The sequence below is a fragment of the Natator depressus genome, chromosome 6, assembly GCF_965152275.1.
Source record: "Natator depressus isolate rNatDep1 chromosome 6, rNatDep2.hap1, whole genome shotgun sequence".
In the NCBI taxonomy this organism is placed as follows: Eukaryota; Metazoa; Chordata; order Testudines; family Cheloniidae; genus Natator; species Natator depressus.
The window spans coordinates 68,788,925-68,807,440 of record NC_134239.1 but is presented as its reverse complement, the minus strand read 5'-3'; the positions used below and the strand labels follow the sequence as shown (position 1 = coordinate 68,807,440).

Sequence of the window (18,516 nt, the reverse complement as noted above, 5' to 3'; positions counted from 1 at the left end):
AAAAAGTGCACTAATGTTTACTTATCTCATTGAATGAAGTAGGACAGCCATTCCCAAAATGTGGTTCATAGAGCACTTATTGGTGTTCTGTGAAAAGATGGCTTTCATCCTTGTTTTCAACAGCATCTACAGGTGTCCAGGCTTGGCCTCTAAAAGTAGCTGGAAACGTTAAGCCAATCTATTTGTTACTACTTGAGGCTGCTCTTCCATGGGGGAAGAGAGGAAACAGGAGAAAATCCTAGCAAGTGGCGCTACCAAGCACCAGTGGGAGAAAGGAATGAAGCAACTGGATAGTACCTCTAAGGGAGCAGGAGGAGGAGATGGTAGCTGGCCAGTGTGTCCATGAGAGGAGGTAGCAAAGTGACAGAAAAGCAAGTGCAGGGAATAGGAGACGAAAGAGGCCAGGTGGCAAAGGGTCATGGGCAAGGGGAGACAGAAGAGCAAAAGTGGAGACAGTGTGACTAACTTTTTATAAAGGAAAAATTACTTACTACATTATTGGCAGTGTTGTTGTAGCCATGTTGGTCCCTGGATATTAGAGAGACAAGATGAGTGAGGTAATATGTTTTATTGGACCAACTTCAGTTGGTTGAAGAAGAGCTCCATGAGGTAAGCTCAAAAGCTTGGTGAAAGAGACAACAGAAGTTGGTCCAATAAAAGGTATAACCTCACCCACTTTGTCTTACTACATTTAAGACAGTTAAGAGCACACAAACTTTCCTGTTACTTTTCCACATAAGCAATTGCCACTGGGATATTATTTGATCATGAATAGGAGGAGAAGTGGTCCATTTGGTCATAAATGGGAGGGCAGATAGTTCACAAGACTGTCTCTCAAAGCTGAGGTCCACACAATGAAAACGTTTCAAAAAAATGTGACCCTCTGGTCTCTCTGTATTGTTGCACCTAAAGAACCTGTTTGATTTTCTATTACTAAACAAATATTAGTTTCTGCTCAAGTGCCAGAGTAAGGGGAATTACAAATCATTCTTGAGGTGAACTGGTAGGAAGATTACAATGGCTTTCTCCACTAAGCCTGATCTTGTTAGTCATTCATGTCAATGAGAATTAAATTCACCCACAATAGTTTTAAAACTTCAACAAAAATTTTAGCATGGAGAATAATAATGGTCACTAGAATAACACTGCATTGTTATGCCACCCTGTAACAATATGTTTTCTCACCCATATGATATAAATAATTACAGCAGCTTCTGCTAAAGTTAAGCCTGTCCATAATTTTTGTTGTGATCTTAGTTTCTGGTGTTACAAACTCAAAATGTGAAAATTATGCTCTGGACTGAACCGTATGCTTCAGTTTCAAACAGTTGCATGTGATTTCAGCCATGCCAATCCCATTGACTTTTCCAAAGATTCAAGGTAACCCTGAAAGGAAATACCATTATTATGCTTATTGGCTTAGTTTCTAATTTCATATCTGTTCCTAGGCACTCAAGCCCTGCCTCCACTCTTTTCCTTGGGCTACCACCAGTGCCGCTGGAACTATGAGGATGAGCAGGATGTAAAGGCAGTAGACGCTGGCTTTGATGAGCATGACATTCCTTATGATGTTATATGGCTGGACATAGAGCACACAGAGGGCAAGAGGTACTTCACGTGGGACAAGAAAAAATTCCAACACCCCGAAAGGATGCAGGAACTGCTCAAGAGAAAAAAACGCAAGGTACATTATACAGAGGAAAGAAGAAAAATGTCATAATACAGCATAATCAAGGGAGGCCCTAAATACTTGAGCAAACATATCTCATTCCATGTCCCCACCAGCAGTTACTATTGGCTGTGGTGGGTCAGTTCTTACTAGTGTTTTGCTTAGTTAGCATAAGGCGGAGAACAAAGCTTTCTTGGTCTAGGCTCCACTATGTGAAACTCATCTTACAGGAGGTTTCACTGCCGTCCTTTTGGCCGTGTTTAGGTCATAAAGGAAGGTCTGTTTATTTCAACAGGGCAACCTGGAACCATTGTTAAGCCCCTTTCTCTGTTTTTGCTTTCTTTTTTATATTGACAATCCTTTTTCTCCCCTATTTATGTTAACTGGGAATTGTTCCTTCTTGTTTGGTGGGATTGGTTGCCTAAGAGCTACTGAGTTTGCCCTTGTGTCAGATCCTTTGGCTGTGGTTGGCAGTCTATTCAGGTTGGTTAATCTTGATTTCTGCTTTTACTGTATAGTCCTTAGATGTATGGACTTATAAATGTATTAAATATACAAGTGCAGGATCTAGAGGATATGTAACCAACTAATGAACTCATACAATAGTTGATCTCAGCCAAAAGCCAATGATTGTTGGAGCAGTGTTAAAGCAGTGAAGTCATAGTAAGTTACATAGTAGCACCTCTTCCGTCCATGGATTTAATGGCTGCAGAAGGCACCTAAGCAAAATAAAATGGTCAAATTTTTTTAAAAGTCAGGAAAATTTTATAATTGATATTTGTTATGCATGTTAAGATATGGGTGTGACACCCCCCAAAGTACAATCCAGCTCATAGAATAGCTGTGCCCCCTTAATTCTCCAGTCTGGCATACACTGTGCGCTGCTTTGCTGTATGAGTTGCCACTCTGCCCACTCACCCAGCCTCTAATATGCATTTCACCCCCAGACAACTAACTACCAGAGTTTTATGCCCAGCCACTCTTGAATTACATATAGAATGACACTCGTTTATCCCTGGTCCCAGCCTTGCACCCCAGAAATGTGCGTCTTACACTGCTCAAGACCCGCTTAGTCAGTGCAAGCTCTTAAATTTGTCATTTTATCAAACAAAATGAATATGGACTGGCCCTTGCTAATCTGCGCAGATTCTCCAAACTCTTCAGCCAAAAACACCTGGGTTTAGATAAAACATTAAAATAAGTTTATTAACTACAGAAAGATAGATTTTTAAGTGATTACTAGTGGAGTAGGAATTGAAGATCAGAATTGGTTACAAAAATAAATAAAAGATATAAACTACAAGCTGTTTCTTAAACTTTACCAAGGCTAAATTTGAAGCAAACAGTTTTTCTCATCCCTCTGGCTGTTGCAGGCAGTTCAATTCTTAGTACACCGGCTGGTTGCCTTTCCCAGCCTGGGGATCAATCTTCCCCAGTTCCAAGTCTTACAATCAATCTTGTTTTAGTAAAGATGAGAGAGAAGAGAGGTGGCCAGGGGCCTTTGTTCCCCCTTTTTATATTGTGACCAGGTGCCTGGATGGGCTACACTGAGAATGCTATATTCAGGGCAGACTGCAAGGAATAAGGCAGACAATCTCGCAGACTAGTGGTTTATTCTATTATTAGATTCACCAAGCCAGTAACAAAACAGCTTCTGCAATATCACACTGGGTACCAAGAAGCCTGAGAGAGCCTGGCTGGGAGTCAGCAGTGACCCCAGGGCCTGGGCTCAGCTGCCAGGGACAGAGGCTGAGCAAGCCAGAATCATACCGGGCGGGAAGGAGGCTCCAGGTTGCTTGGCCCCGACCCCAGCAGCTGGGCTGGCAGTGGGCTGCCCCCCGTCCAGGTCTTGTTGCTGGGGACAGGGGCCAAACAAGCCAGCTCCCCCTCCCTACCCCTGGCATGCTCAGCCTTGTCCCAGGCAGCCAGACCTGAGTAGGAAGCAGGCTGCTGCTGCCTTCCAGTCAGGATCTCTCAGGCGGAAGCCGCTGCATCATGCTCCCTTCCCAGCTGCTGGGGAGAGCTGCTGAATATGCAGAGGGGAGACATAGGGAGAGAAGGACAGAGCCCCTCTCTGCCCCTCCTCCTCCCCGCAGGTAATGTGGGGCAGGGAGAACGCCCCAGCCCAAGGCTGGGCGGAGGGCAGGGGGGTCACTGGGCAGAGGAGACATGTGGGGCGGTCATATGCAATGTTCCCTCTAATTTTTCCCATTCGTGTGCAGAATTAATTTCGTTATGTACACCAGTATTGAGATGATGTGTGGTGGGGGTGGGGCCGAGGGGTTTGGCATGTGGGAGGAGGCTCAAGACTGAGGCAGAGGGTTGGGGTGCAGGGGCTAAGGCTCTGGCTGGGCGTGCGGGCTCTGGGGTGGGGCCAGTGATGAGGGGTTCTGGGTGCGGGAAGGGACTGAGGGCTAGAGCAGGGAATTGGGATGCGGGAGAGGGTGAGGGTTCTGGCTGGGGGTGCAGGCTGTGGGGTGGGGCCGGGGATGAGGGGTTTGAGGTGCAGGATGCCCTGGGGCTGCGGCGGGGAGAGAGGACTCCCCACAGCCCTCTCCCCACCACAACCGTTCCGCGGCTGGGGCCGAGGGCGCCTCTCCCCGCCGCAGCAGCTCCGGGACCAGGGGAGAGGCTCCTCTCCCTGCCGCAGCAGCTCCAGGGCTGGGGGAGTTAAGTGTGTACCTCTTGGTGGCCTCCTGCATGGCCATGCAGGCGCGCACCTTGGAGGGAACTTAGGTCACATGTCCTCCCGAGTATGGGGAGGCAGGAGTCCTCTATGGTCTCTTGTTAAGTTATGGATCATACCCAACTTGACCACTCTGTCAGTTTCACATGTATCTTGACCCTTTTCACTGGAAAAGTTCTTGCTGTGTCATGAGGTCAGGCAACTCCATTGCCTATGTGCTCTGCACTCAGATTTCCATATGAATTGCAAATTCTTGCTTGCACCTTCTGTGTGCATGCAGCTTGAGGTGTCTCTGGGGATGACATGCCAGTCCTTTGTTTATAGGTCTTTTGTTATTTCTAAAGAGCTAGAATGTGGGCATTCCTCAGACTCACAATGTGTTTCAGTAGCAAACATACAGCAAAATCTCATAACTCCATATACAGTGTTGATACACACATTTTAACAGGGCAATAATATTCAGCAGACTATAACTTTTCCCAATGATAACTCACAAGGCATACTTTATACAAGATTTAGCATAATAAGTGGTGACCATAATAGCATATGCTGTCACAATGTGTAATGTGGCAGGGCACTTCTTCCATCTCACCACGCTTAATGCTTCCCCCTCTGATGATGGTGGGGCCTGAAGTAAATCAGCCCCATTCTGGGTAGTGTTGGGCTTCCCATTCTGGGTTTATTTATCAATATTTTCAAGGCAGGCCCAAGGAGTACTCCTCTACCGAACAAAAGAAACAAATGCATAACACAAAGTATGGGGGAATACCTTTTCCTACCCCTTCTTGACAGGGGTGGTGTTGCCTTGTTATTGGCCGCCAGGGTGTCCATCCTTCTCCTAAATAGGCAGTCTGTTTGGTGGTTTCCCCTGGAGGGAGAAGAGCACCCTCTCACCCTGGAGAAGCCTTTTTCCCTGCTGCCACTAATCCCGGAGCAGCTTGTCTCTCCTCCCTCTCTCCCACCAGGAGAGGGGTTTTTAAATGTCCCAGGCAGGTCCCAGGTGTCCTTAGTTGACCTGAGATAATTTCTTTTCAGCTTGCACGAAAAAGGGCCTTTTTCATTCTAGGCCTAATATCCCTGCCTTCCATCACTCCGATTACAACAGTCCAGCCTGACTTTGTCACAGTAATTAAATGTTATGGTTTAGGGAAGAAACTAGTCACCAAAACAATCAGGGAGAAATTTATTTTCCCACCTCATCAAATGTGTAATGTTGTATTATATTTTTTTTAGGGGTGGGGAGGTTACTATCTTCTGAAGCATGTGGTATAGTACTGACCCTTATTTCAGGTAGACCAGCATGCACTGCTACTTGTCTTGTGAAATCAGCTAGTTTACATATGTATAGTAAGTATGCACAAGGGCCAGTAACTCCTTTTTAAAAAATGTGACTGCCCGGGCCTTAACCTGACTCAGGACTGAGCTCTTTCTGTAACATGCTGAACAGTTGATGCTAATGGTGTCTTCTCATCTCTTTTGGTGGCAGCTTGTCGTCATTATAGATCCTCACATTAAGGTTGATCCCATGTACACCCTATACTCTGAGGCCAAAAAGAAGGGGTATTTTGTGAAGGATAGGAAAGGCCAAGACTTTGAGGGCATCTGTTGGCCAGGTAAGAAAACCCACTGCTTATAGTTTATACATTACAATTTGCTTATTTTGTAATGTGTAGCAGAATAGCATGAGTCAAAAGTGGATGGTCTAAAGGGAAAAAATGTTGGTGTAATTCTTGGATATTCATGATTCCAAGCCTTTAATAGTTCTTTTGACAGTTCTAATGCATCTCCTAGTCTTCTCAGCTCTAATTCCTCCACCACTAGTTCTATTATCGCTGTATACATGGGCGCCAACTCTGTGGGTGCTCCACAAATAGTGGGTGCTCAGCACCCACTGGCAGCCCCCCTAATCAGCTCCACCCCCTCCCCCCAGCACCTCCTGCCCACCAGCGGCCACACCGATCAGCTCCTTCCCCTCCTTCCCAGTGCCTCCTGCCTGCCATGGATCAGCTGTTCAGCAGCATGCAGGAGGCACTGGGGGAAAGGAGGAGGAGCTAGGGTGGGGCACACTCAGGGGAGGGTGCAGAATGGGGCAGGGCAAAGGTGGAGGCGGGGTGGGAAGAGGCAGAGCTGGGTGGGAGCTTGGGGGAAGGGGTGGAGTGGGGGCAGGGCCTGGGGTGGAGCGGGGGTTAAGCACCCCCCGGCAATTTAGGAAGACAATGCCTCTGTCTGCATATAATCTAGATGCATGGCACCATAAAGTTACTGAACTTGTGTAAAGATCAGTACTCTAAGTTGTCCAATGTTACGTAAATCCTACTCAGCCTGTTACATGAAATTGTTTATAAAAGTAAGCAAAAGTTGAGTCAAATAGACTGGTACAAACTAGATTGTTAAAAGAACTGTAATAAGAGGTCTTCAAGGTTCCTGCTGAAGTCACTGGTTGGTATAACAACAAGCTGAAAGATTCTAGAAATAGGAGGAATTGTTCATAGTTAAAATCACTGAACTGTGTTAATTTTAATGAGATGAGATTGCTATTCCTTCTTGTATTTTTAATGGTGGTTGTTACAATGGGAGTAAGCCAGTGATAACATAAAACCCAAGACCACGCTTCACTGTTTAAAGTTGTAAGAATGAACAAGGGTTTCATTAACACGTTCTCCCTAGTGGGTCCTGAGACACCCCTTTGAAAACACTTCAAACTTTATGGAGTGTGGCTTGCATTCTTTACTGTATAGTGTGTGGCTAGAGGAATCCTTTCCACTTGAAGTTTGTGGGGCCATGCAGGGAGAGACAGTGGCCATGGCACTGTGAGAATGAAACAGTACCAGAAAGATCCTTTTCAGCAAAGGTGGGAACAGCAAAATCGGAAAAGGGTTAGATCAGATGGCGGAGGAAAAGTCTGAGAAGGGAAAAGGGAAAGTGAGATAAGAGTTAATAGGATTTGGGCGCCATTAAGGTTGGCAAGCCCCGATTTTATATTTTAAAATATCCATCTGATTCCAGAAAACATGACTTTTGAAGGAGTTGCCAGTCTTAAAATTCTATCTTCAAGCTGGACAGCCTAGCAACAAATAAACCAGGGAGTCATGACATGGGTGAGGCTCTGAAATAAGTATATAGATGAATTTTGTTTCATTCCTGACTATACTTGCGAGTGCCTGCATTTCCGAAACTACCACTACGCTGTTGGTGAATACTGCACTACTGGCGCATGGAGAGTAGATATCTCTGTAAACAAGGAAATATATGAGGATCAGTGGGGTTCCAGAAGGGACATCAACTGACAGCAAATCAGCTGTCTGTGTGCAATGTTTAATCACTGTGGCTCAGTCTATACTATATAATGAACATAGCACAACCATTGCAGACCACTTGTGTACTTCAGAACGCAGTTGCCCACCTCCTGAGTGACACTACCCTGTAACATCAAGGCTTTGATTCCTTCCCCGGCTTCCAGTTTGCTTCTAGGTGCCATTCAAAATGCTGGTCACCATCTTTAAATGATGTGAAACTTAGCCCACCAGAGCCCAAGAATAGTGCTCTTCAGATCACAGTGTAAGGTGTACTTGTTTAGTTTAGCACTTGGTTACACTTTGCTCAGGTTTTTGTTCCTGGCATTTTGGGTTATGTATTAAGGTTACAGCACGGGCAGAAGTCTCGGTGCGACTCATTGTGGAGATTGTTGTATCGACATGTCACAATGCTTGAATGCCAAGGCAATAGATGCTATAAAAGTTAACATAATCAATGTGATGGTCCACACCTGCAGGTTCCTCTTCTTACCTGGATTTTACCAATCCTGAAGTCCGAGAATGGTATGCAGATCAGTTTTCCTTCAAATCATATAAGGTTTGTGTTTCTTCTCTTTGGATCCTACAGAGCACATCAAAAACCTGGAAATTGGGAAGAGATAGTCAGAGGAGATAAACTACTAGATAAGTAAGGTAGCGGGGCTTTGTATTTGTAGATGGTCATTAGACTGTAGAGGCAAATATCCTGAATATAGTGATAACCATATAGACTGCAGAAGGAGCCTCACCGTGGCCTTGTCAAGACTAAGAAAAATAGGAGCCTAATTCATCACTGATGCAATTCCCCCAGCGATAGCAACAGTGGAGACTTTGGTGTGGACAGGGAACAGGCATTTTACCACCATGTCATCTAATGCAGCTGCCCCATTCCCAGCTTCTCTCAATAGGAGTCCACACAGGGAACGATGTGAGAGTGCTGTCTCTGAGGAGCTCACAGTTGTTCTCATATCATTCTCCCCCACAATGAGTCCTTTTAAGTGAGGAGAATAGTGTGGAAGTACTGGCTGTTCATAGCCTAGAGTCACATCACTCCTAGCCCCTTCCAGGCTGTACTCAATATTAGACATGTGTGTCACTGAAACACTGCCCAGCTCCCAATCATTTTTTTGTTGGGGCCCCACTTTGCAAGGGGCAGGTAAACTCGCCCAACTTATGGCCCCTCACTTCATGTTCCAAGGCAACTTTGTCTCCCTGGTTTCTTTTTCCTGTCCTTTTCTGCAGTTTTCCTCTGGGCTTTTTAATATTTTAAAATTCTCTTATGAACTTTTATGCTCCCCTGCCTCCTTCCCACAATCACTCCCGAAAAGGCAACATTCTGCTTGCTGTGAGGCTTGAGGCATCTATTGGTTGCACATGTGGACTCGGCCCACAGAGCCATTTCAACTGAGTGCTATGAGAGCTGAAAAGCTCAGTTAAGCTTGTGGACTGCAACCCTCTACACATAAGCTGCTCCTGTGGCCAGATGAATTACGGGCTGTCAGAGAAGACAGACAGCTTTCAAGATGTTGCCCTCAGCTTTACCTGGAGCCATGAGAGCATATTTGCAGCACCACTGTTCTGTTGCTTCTCTTGCTGTGCATACCCTACCACTACAGTTTGGGTAACACTGGATTAACCTAATGACTTAAATGTACCCTAAATGCTACTTTGTATAACAGGGCTCTACTGACATCCTGTTTGTATGGAATGATATGAATGAGCCTTCAGTCTTCAAAGGGGCAGAACTAACCATGCAGAGAGATGCGGTCCACCATGGCAACTGGGAGCACCGGGAGGTTCACAATCTCTATGGCTTTTACCAGGTAGGGCAACTAAAGACAAAAATCAACTGCCAGAGATACTCTGTCATGGATGATTATGGTTATTATAATATGTACTGTGGTAGCGCCCAGATGGTCCCATCAAGATTTGGCCCTGTTGTACTAGGTGCCAGTATGTTGGAATCAGCTTCTCCATGATAAATCAGACCCGTAACAGTGATAGCACTCCTGCATATCTTTCTACTGCAACAGTGTAATGACAGCAATCTATTACATATGCAATGTTAGTATTTCTGTATTTTCCCCTGTTCTAGTGTCTTCCAGCAAACTGTTGGTACTTAACTAATAATAATTACTATTATTTCTGGACATATATTTCATATTGTTCCTGCCTTTAATTGGCTACAACAGGAGTGTGGTATATACGGTTTGTAATTAGGTTATCTCCTTGTCAGTTATTCTTATGCTTTGCAGCAAATGGCAACTGCAGAAGGACTTATCAAACGCTCTGGGGGACAGAACAGGCCATTTGTCCTCACACGATCTTTCTTTGCTGGATCACAGAAGTATGGTAAGCATGGACAAGCTTCATGAAATCACAGAACAGTGCTGTTTTTCTGTAATGCTTTATTTATTTATTTATGCATGCTAGGCCTGGTACTTGGTAATAGGGCTGTCATACAATTAAAAAATAATTGCAATGAATCACAAGATTAAAAAAAGTTGTGATTGATTAATTGCCGTTTTAATCACACTGTTAAACAATAATAGAATACCAATTTAAATTCAGCAGAGTACTTGAAGCAAATTTATTAGCTTGCCACTTTCTTCTTTCTTTCCCCCTAATTGCAAGTATAAATTAACCTTGGGGCCTGAATTCAGTATGTAAACTTGAAACTATGCTACTGGTGTTTCCAGGTGCAGTATGGACAGGAGACAACGTAGCAGAGTGGAGTTACTTAAAAATCTCCATTCCAATGTTGCTCACAATCAGCATTGCAGGAATTTCATTCTGTGGAGGTAAGGAGTTTAACTGGATTCTTCACTAAATGTAGGCCACCAGATTTACTGAGCTTGTGTCTCAAGATAGATTTAAACACACAACCACCAGAACAACCCACTTCTTTCTACGCTCCAATCTGTTTCAAAACAGTTTCCTATATTTAGTCCATTTACAGCTCCCAGTAGCATTCTTCTCTCCTTCCTTTGGCATATTTATCTTTGGTAGCATGTGAGTCCCTTGAACTGACAGCTTGGAGTTGTCTTCCACGAGCATCAGTATAATTTTCCCCTGTGACAAGGAAAACCACTCACTGTGTCTCTAAAAGCTATCAACCCATTTCATCATCAAATGAGAGTCCGATAATTTTTTTCACTTTGTATGGCCAAGCAGCTGCCTTTCAGCAGGGTAGGAGGTACCATATTATATTAATGTATTTATAGATTTGTAATGTTTGTAATAAGAGAAATTCATGTTTTTTCAGAACACTTTCAAAAACCAATTAGCATGTCTCGTTAAATTTTAGCTGATGTGGGCGGGTTTATTGGGGACCCAGAACCAGAGCTACTTGTTCGCTGGTATCAGGCTGGTGCATACCAACCATTCTTCAGAGGCCATGCAAATATCGAAAGCAAACGGCGTGAACCATGGCTATTTGGGGATGAGAACACACGGATCATCAGGGAAGCCATTAGAGAGCGCTACACCCTTCTGCCCTACTTGTATTCACTGTTCTACCGGGCACACACCACTGCGGAACCAGTCATGAGGTAAGATCATAAGGGGCTACATTAAAACTATTTAAACAACAGGAAGTCCGGTGGCACCTTAAAGACTAAGAGATTTATTTGGGCATAAGCTTTCGTGGGTAAAAAAACCCAATTCTTCTGATGCATGGAGTGAAAATCACAGATGCAGGCATTATATACTGACACATGAAGAGAAGTTGTTTTTGTGGATACAGACTAACACAGCTACCCCTTGATAATTAAAACTACCTGTATTGCTCTTTATATAAAGGCCCTTCTTATGAGCCAGGAAATTTAATAATTGTGTCAAGATGGATGTTTCAGAGGGGGAAATTAAATTACTCTCTCTTACTTTTGTGACTTTCAATTTGAATTTTTAAAAGCAAATAATATATACATTCATTTTCTAAAAGAGAGTAATTGAGCACATCACTTAATTAAACCATTACCACATACAGTCTTAGATAAATTTATAAAATACAGTAGACCCCAAGAAGAATGTTATCACTATTCTTATCCATATCTAAATACTACCAGTGGATCCCTAAGCTGACCTAAAAGTTTCAAAGTCTGCCTTTTCTCTCTCTCTGGTAAATGCTTTTGGTTCATTTGAAGAAACTGGGCCAACTGGGTTACCTTTCCAGAGTTCATTTCATATAGATAATTCAAGTATGAGGTATATGCTATGCCACATTTCCTATAATCATTTTTCTTTTAGTATTGTAATATAGACGTTAAATTAGTAAACTAGCTTCCATTGTGCTCCTTTCCAATCTATAATGAGAGGTCTCAGTGGAGCTGTGAGCAACGGTCACATCAGTAGAAGATAAATATTACTAATCTCTCTTGTATTTTTGTCTCTTACAAATGGCACTGGAATTGCTGTCCTTTTTTAAAATTTCTCTTCACTAGTTGTAATGCAAAAGCATTTCAAGATAAGGCCTAACTTTTAATAGGGCAGAAGCTCTGGGATGCACTCAGTTGTGAACCTGATTTGTGCATGCAGGCACTACAAGAGCCAGTCAGTGAGGGCATCTGTCTGGCCCTTTGCATATACAAATGTCCCATTTGTATACAATGTCCAGCACCTAATCATGCCCTGAGCTTCTACCTTTCTAAAAATCAGACCCATGTTGACTATATACGATAATAAAATACTGCCAGGGTTATAGTTAGCTATTGTGGCAAATTCAGAAACTAAAAAGGAAGTGTGGTATTTTCTTCACTGGTTTATGAAGGCAAGCAGAACGTAAAATCTGCCTCTTTAGCAAGCCAATAAACAGTGGTGTTGCAGCATTCAACAGGATGCCTATTAGTAAGCAGGTCAGGCAGGCATTGTTTGTGAGTGAATCCACAGAATTCCTCCAGTTCTTGTCTCTAACTAGAAAGAGCTATTGTTATCATAACATTTGGAATTATAAATAAGCAAAAGAAGGCCTGTGCAGTGACCATGTGATTAGTGTACCACATTACTATGCAATTCATCTTCTGAGTCAGGTTTCTCAATCCCTGACCAACAGGATTGCTGTAGAACCAGCACAGTCAGCTGCAGAGAAGAAAAGAGACTGTCCCCCCAAGAAACTAGCCAGTGTAGGAGCAATGCTGATGGACTCTGAAGAAAAGTCCCGTCCATCTCTCCTCTGCTAGAAGAAAGATGAATGCTATATGGGTTCATGAGGAAAGGGGGGATTCCCAGGGTTGCCAAGGGCAAAACAGACACACATGCCGAAACCAGAGCAAAAAGAAAAACAAACAGTAGTTAGAATGAGCACACACATTGAGAAGCCCAAATACTGATCTGCTGAGGTCCCTTCCAACCCTGATATTCTGTGATTCTGTGATACTGTGATCTGGCCTGCAAGAGCCTGGGGAGGAGGCTGAGTTAGACCAGCTTTTTGCTTGCAGTAGATACACTGGGAAGTGCCTTAACTCTTGTTCAGCTGGGAAACATAATGCTTGTATAAGAAGTGGCATTTAAAGGGACAGATGAGAAATGTGTCCAGTCTTCCTTGGCTGGATGGCGGTAGTCACAAAATGGGCCTTGTAGGAGAGCAGAAACATAGAAAATGGTGGGGAGCCTGCAGACTCCAGCTGAGTCACAGTGGGATCCAATGGGAAAGAAGAAACTGACAAGACTCCACTTTGCTTTCTACAGGCCTCTCTGGGTAGAGTTCCCCAAGGAACAAGAAACTTTTGGTGTGGAAGACGAATACATGCTGGGTAAGTAAACCATTTCCTAAATCCAGACATCAGCTGGTGTTTAAATTTCAAAATAAAGCATAGAACCATAGAATATCAGGGTTGGAAGGGACCTCAGGAGGTCATCTAGTCCAACCCCCTGCTCAAAGCAGGACCAATCCCCAATTAAATCATCCCAGCCAGAGCTTTGTCAAGTCTGACCTTAAAAACTTCTAAGGAAGGAGATTCTACCACCTCCCTAGGTAACGCATTCCAGTGTTTCACCACCCTCCTAGTGAAAAAGTTTTTCCTAATATCCAACCTAAACCTCCCCCACTGCAACTTGAGACCATTACTCCTTGTCCTGTCATCTTCTACCACTGAGAATAGTCTAGAACCATCCTCTTTGGAACCACCTCTCAGGTAGTTGAAAGCAGCTATCAAATCCCCCCTCATTCTTCTCTTCCGCAGACTAAACAATCCCAGTTCCCTCAGCCTCTCCTCATAAGTCATGTGTTCCAGACCCCTAATCATTTTTTTGCCCTTCGCTGGACTCTCTCCAATTTCTCCACATCCTTCTTGTAGTGTGGGGCCCAAAACTGGACACAGTACTCCAGATGAGGCCTCACCAATGTCGAATAGAGGGGAACGATCACATCCCTCGATCTGCTGGCTATGCCCCTACTTATACATCCCAAAATGCCATTGGCCTTCTTGGCAACAAGGGCAAACTGTTGACTCATATCCAGCTTCTCGTCCACTGTCACCCCTAGGTCCTTTTCTGCAGAACTGCTGCCTAGCCATTCGGTCCCTAGTCTGTAGCGGTGCATTGGATTCTTCCATCCTAAGTGCAGGACCCTGCACTTATCCTTGTTGAACCTCATCAGATTTCTTTTGGCCCAGTCCTCCAATTTGTCTAGGTCCCTCTGTATCCTATCCCTACCTGCCACCGTATCTACCACTCCTCCTAGTTTAGTATCATCCGCAAATTTGCTGAGAGTGCAATCCACACCATCCTCCAGATCATTTATGAAGATATTGAACAAAACCAGGCCCAGGACCGACCCTTGGGGCACTCCACTTGATACCGGCTGCCAACTAGACATGGAGCCATTGATCACTACCCATTGAGCCCGACAATCTAGCCAACTTTCTACCCACCTTATAGTGCATTCATCCAGCCCATACTTCTTTAACTTGCTGACAAGAATACTGTGGGAGACCGTGTTGAAAGCTTTGCTAAAGTCAAGAAACAATACATCCACTGCTTTCCCTTCATCCACAGACCCAGTAATCTCATCATAGAAGGTGATTAGATTAGTCAGGCATGACCTTCCCTTGGTGAATCCATGCTGACTGTTCCTGATCACTTTCCTCTCGTGTAAGTGCTTCAGGATAGATTCCTTGAGGACCTGCTCCATGATTTTTCCGGGGACTGAGGTGAGGCTGACTGGCCTGTAGTTCCCAGGATCCTCCTTCTTCCCTTTTTTAAAGATTGGCACTACATTAGCCTTTTTCCAGTCATCCGGGACTTCCCCCGTTCGCCACGAGTTTTCAAAGATAATGGCCAATGGCTCTGCAATCACAGCCGCCAATTCCTTTAGCACTCTCGGATGCAACGCATCCGGCCCCATGGACTTGTGCACGTCCAGCTTTTCTAAATAGTCCCTAACTACCTCTTTCTCCACAGAGGGCTGGCCACCTACTCCCCATGCTGTGTTGCCCAGCGCAGCAGTCTGGGAGCTGACCTTGTTCGTGAAGACAGAGGCAAAGAAAGCATTGAGTACATTAGCTTTTTCCACATCCTCTGTCACTAGGTTGCCTCCCTCATTCAGTAAGGGGCCCACACTTTCCTTGGCTTTCTTCTTGTTGCCAACATACCTGAAGAAACCCTTCTTGTTACTCTTAACATCTCTTGCTAGCTGCAGCTCCAGGTGTGATTTGGCCCTCCTGATTTCATTCCTACATGCCCGAGCAATATTTTTATACTCTTCCCTGGTCATCTGTCCAATCTTCCATTTCTTGTAAGCTTCTTTTTTATGTTTAAGATCTGCAAGGATTTCACCGTTGAGCCAAGCTGGTCTCCTGCCATATTTACTATTCTTTTGACACATCGGGATGGTTTGTCCCTGTAACCTCAATAGGGATTCCTTGAAATACAGCCAGCTCTCCTGGACTCCTTTCCCCCTCATGTTATTCTCCCAGGGGATCTTGCCCATCAGTTCCCTGAGGGAGTCGAAGTCTGCTTTCCTGAAGTCCAGGGTCCGTATTCTGCTACTTACCTTTCTTCCCTGTGTCAGGATCCTGAACTCGACCATCTCATGGTCACTGCCTCCCAGGTTCCCATCCACTTTTGCTTCCCCTACTAATTCTTCCCGGTTTGTGAGCAGCAGGTCAAGAAAAGTTCCCCCCCCGAGTTGGCTCCTCCAGCATTTGCACCAGGAAATTGTCCCCTACATTTTCCAAAAACTTCCTGGATTGTCTGTGCACCACTGTAGTACTCTCCCAGCAGATATCAGGATGATTAAAGTCGCCCATGAGAACCAGGGCGTGCGATCTAGTAGCTTCTGCGAGTTGCCGGAAGAAAGCCTCATCCACCTCATCCCCCTGGTCCGGTGGTCTATAGCAGACTCCCACCACTACATCACTCTTGTTGCTCACACTTCTAAACTTAATCCAGAGACACTCAGGTTTTTCTGCAGTTTCATACCGGAGCTCTGAGCAGTCATACTGCTCCCTTACATACAGTGCTACTCCCCCACCTTTTCTGCCTTGCCTGTCCTTCCTGAACAGTTTATAACCATCCATGACAGTACTCCAGTCATGTGAGTTATCCCACCAAGTCTCTGTTATTCCAATCACGTCATAATTCGTTGACATCACTAGGACCTCCAGTTCACCCTGCTTGTTTCCAAGGCTTTGTGCATTTGTATATAGGCACTTGAGATAACCTGCTGATCGCCCCTCATTCTCAGTATGAGGTAGGAGCCCTCCCCTCACAGATGTGCACTTCTGCATATTACAGTAGCAAAAAGTATGAAAACCCTGGCCAAGATTTTTAAAAGTGAGTGGTATTGGGTGCCCAGCCTGAGATATTGTAAAGAGGTTGAGGTGAAAAAATTGAGGCACTCATCATTAGTTGCTTTTGAAAATCTTGGCCCCCATTTCCATATGGCAGAGATGGAACTTAGTTCCAGCATCTAAAACCACAACCTGCATCAGGTGTGACAACATCTAATAACTAATTATCGAGAGCTGATGAAGAGGTTGGAGTGATTTCAGTGCCTCTGATGGAATTCACCTTCTCTGTGGATTCTAATAAATTACCCCTGCCAGGGTTGAGTTACCTCTAGGACTAGAAAATACATCTTGAAGAGCAAATTTTTAGCGTTTTTGAATGTTCCAAATGTTAGAACTTCAGAAACTTTTCTCCCACGCACCCTTGTCAGTTACACATCTTTGAACAGTGCACTATGCAATCAACCTACTCAATATATTTTTCAGAAAAAAGTGTAAACATTTCCAATGAAGAGCATTGAAAAGGAGTTTGTTTGCCAAATGGGGTTGCCTTCTTCCTTGCTTCTGGTTGTCAGAAAGTGTTTTTTGTTTAAATACAAAAATATATTAATAGATTCCCCAGTCCCTCACCAGTCCTGTGTGCAAGCACATTAACCCATAGGACCCTGGATTTTATCACCTGTGAAGGGGGAACATTTTTGTGGGAGTCCATTGTTAACATACTGGTTATACACCATAGTTTTGGATGCTGTGCTGGTGTTTAACATTGCATGGTGATAACTCTTATAGACATTGAGTATGACTTTCAAAAGCACCTAAATGAATTAGGCACCTGCCTAACTCCCATTGCATTTCAAAGAGATTTGAACATCTCATTCCCTTAGGTGCTTTTGAAAATCTTATCCAATAATTCTGTAGTCTTCAACCTTAAATATTAGCCCCACAATGGAATCTTTAGGTAAAGGCAAAACAATTATACAAGAGCTAGATATTATTATTAACTTATACAGCATTTTTCATTAGTAGATCTCACAGTGCTCTCTTTACAAAGGAGGTCAGTATCATTATCCCCTTTTTACAGATGGGGTAACTGAGGCACAGAGAGGCAAAGTGACTTGCCCAAGGTCACCCAGCAGACCAGTAGCCGAGCCACAAATAGAGCCCAGGTCTCCTTGAGTTTCAGTCCAATGCCCTATACACAGGCTATGCTGCGTGTTCTCATTTCTTTTTGTATCTCTTATTCCAGGAAACGCTTTACTGGTGCATCCAGTCATTGAACAAGAGGCCACTACAGTGAACGTTTTACTGCCTGGGTCAGATGAGGTGAGGGTAACTAAGAACCCACTCTGATGTTTGAATCAAAGAAAGTGCATTAACTCCATTCTCTTCTATCCCAGGATAACCAATAAGTGATAGTCCTACTAGTGGCAACCCAAGTCCCCTTCTCAAGGCCTCTTTTTCCCATTTGTATGTGTCTTGCACAGCAGTCTTTGTACTTTCTACACATAGACAACCCGCCCTGGGCCAGCACACAGAGCCATTACTCTCGTCTAATTTAAATCCCTCCTCAAGCCCCGCTCCTTCTGTGACACCTTGTTGGAATTATTAATATTAATATGGGAACCCACCAAACACAAATTTAATCATAAATTCCTTTATTAAATCCAAAGGCCAAATGATACTTATACAATTGCTCTAAACATGCCTACAAAGCCTAACTAATAAGCAATTTACTATATCCAAACAGTAACAAAATATTTATAAGTATTTGATCAAGATACTTACAAATGGGCTAAACCCAGGGGTATTTAGATCCATATTGGCTGGCTCCAACATGGTCAGGCAGGTATTAGCAATGAATCCTTTTAAGAGTTTACTTTTTATGCCCTTTTTACAAACAAGCGATGTCATTGCCAATTGCTGACTTTAGCTAAAAAATAATTTGACACAGTTCACCTTTATTTCCAGTCTTAATCTAGATAAGATTTAGCACCTCCTTTCTTCCCAAGGCCTTTCCTCCCTTTCCTCTAGCTGTCCAACAATTTCCCCATTGCACCTAGGTTTACACAGGCTTTAACACTGGTCTGTGAGTTGGGGAAGGGCCATGTTGGCCCATTTTAAGACAGATTCTCTTTATTTTAT

General features: G+C 44.0%; 1 protein-coding gene across 1 annotated transcript in view; it reads left to right on the top strand.

The window, feature by feature from the left end:
* The window catches only part of GANC (glucosidase alpha, neutral C), a 49,469-nt gene that overhangs the window by 19,170 nt on the left and 11,783 nt on the right, over positions 1-18,516 (top strand). The window contains exons 11-19 of the mRNA XM_074955647.1: positions 1,449-1,684; positions 5,842-5,968; positions 8,128-8,207; positions 9,328-9,471; positions 9,904-10,000; positions 10,348-10,449; positions 10,956-11,199; positions 13,334-13,398; positions 17,621-17,697. Of these exons, the coding sequence (XP_074811748.1) occupies positions 1,449-1,684; positions 5,842-5,968; positions 8,128-8,207; positions 9,328-9,471; positions 9,904-10,000; positions 10,348-10,449; positions 10,956-11,199; positions 13,334-13,398; positions 17,621-17,697 (1,172 nt within the window). The remainder of the gene's footprint in view (positions 1-1,448; positions 1,685-5,841; positions 5,969-8,127; positions 8,208-9,327; positions 9,472-9,903; positions 10,001-10,347; positions 10,450-10,955; positions 11,200-13,333; positions 13,399-17,620; positions 17,698-18,516) is intronic.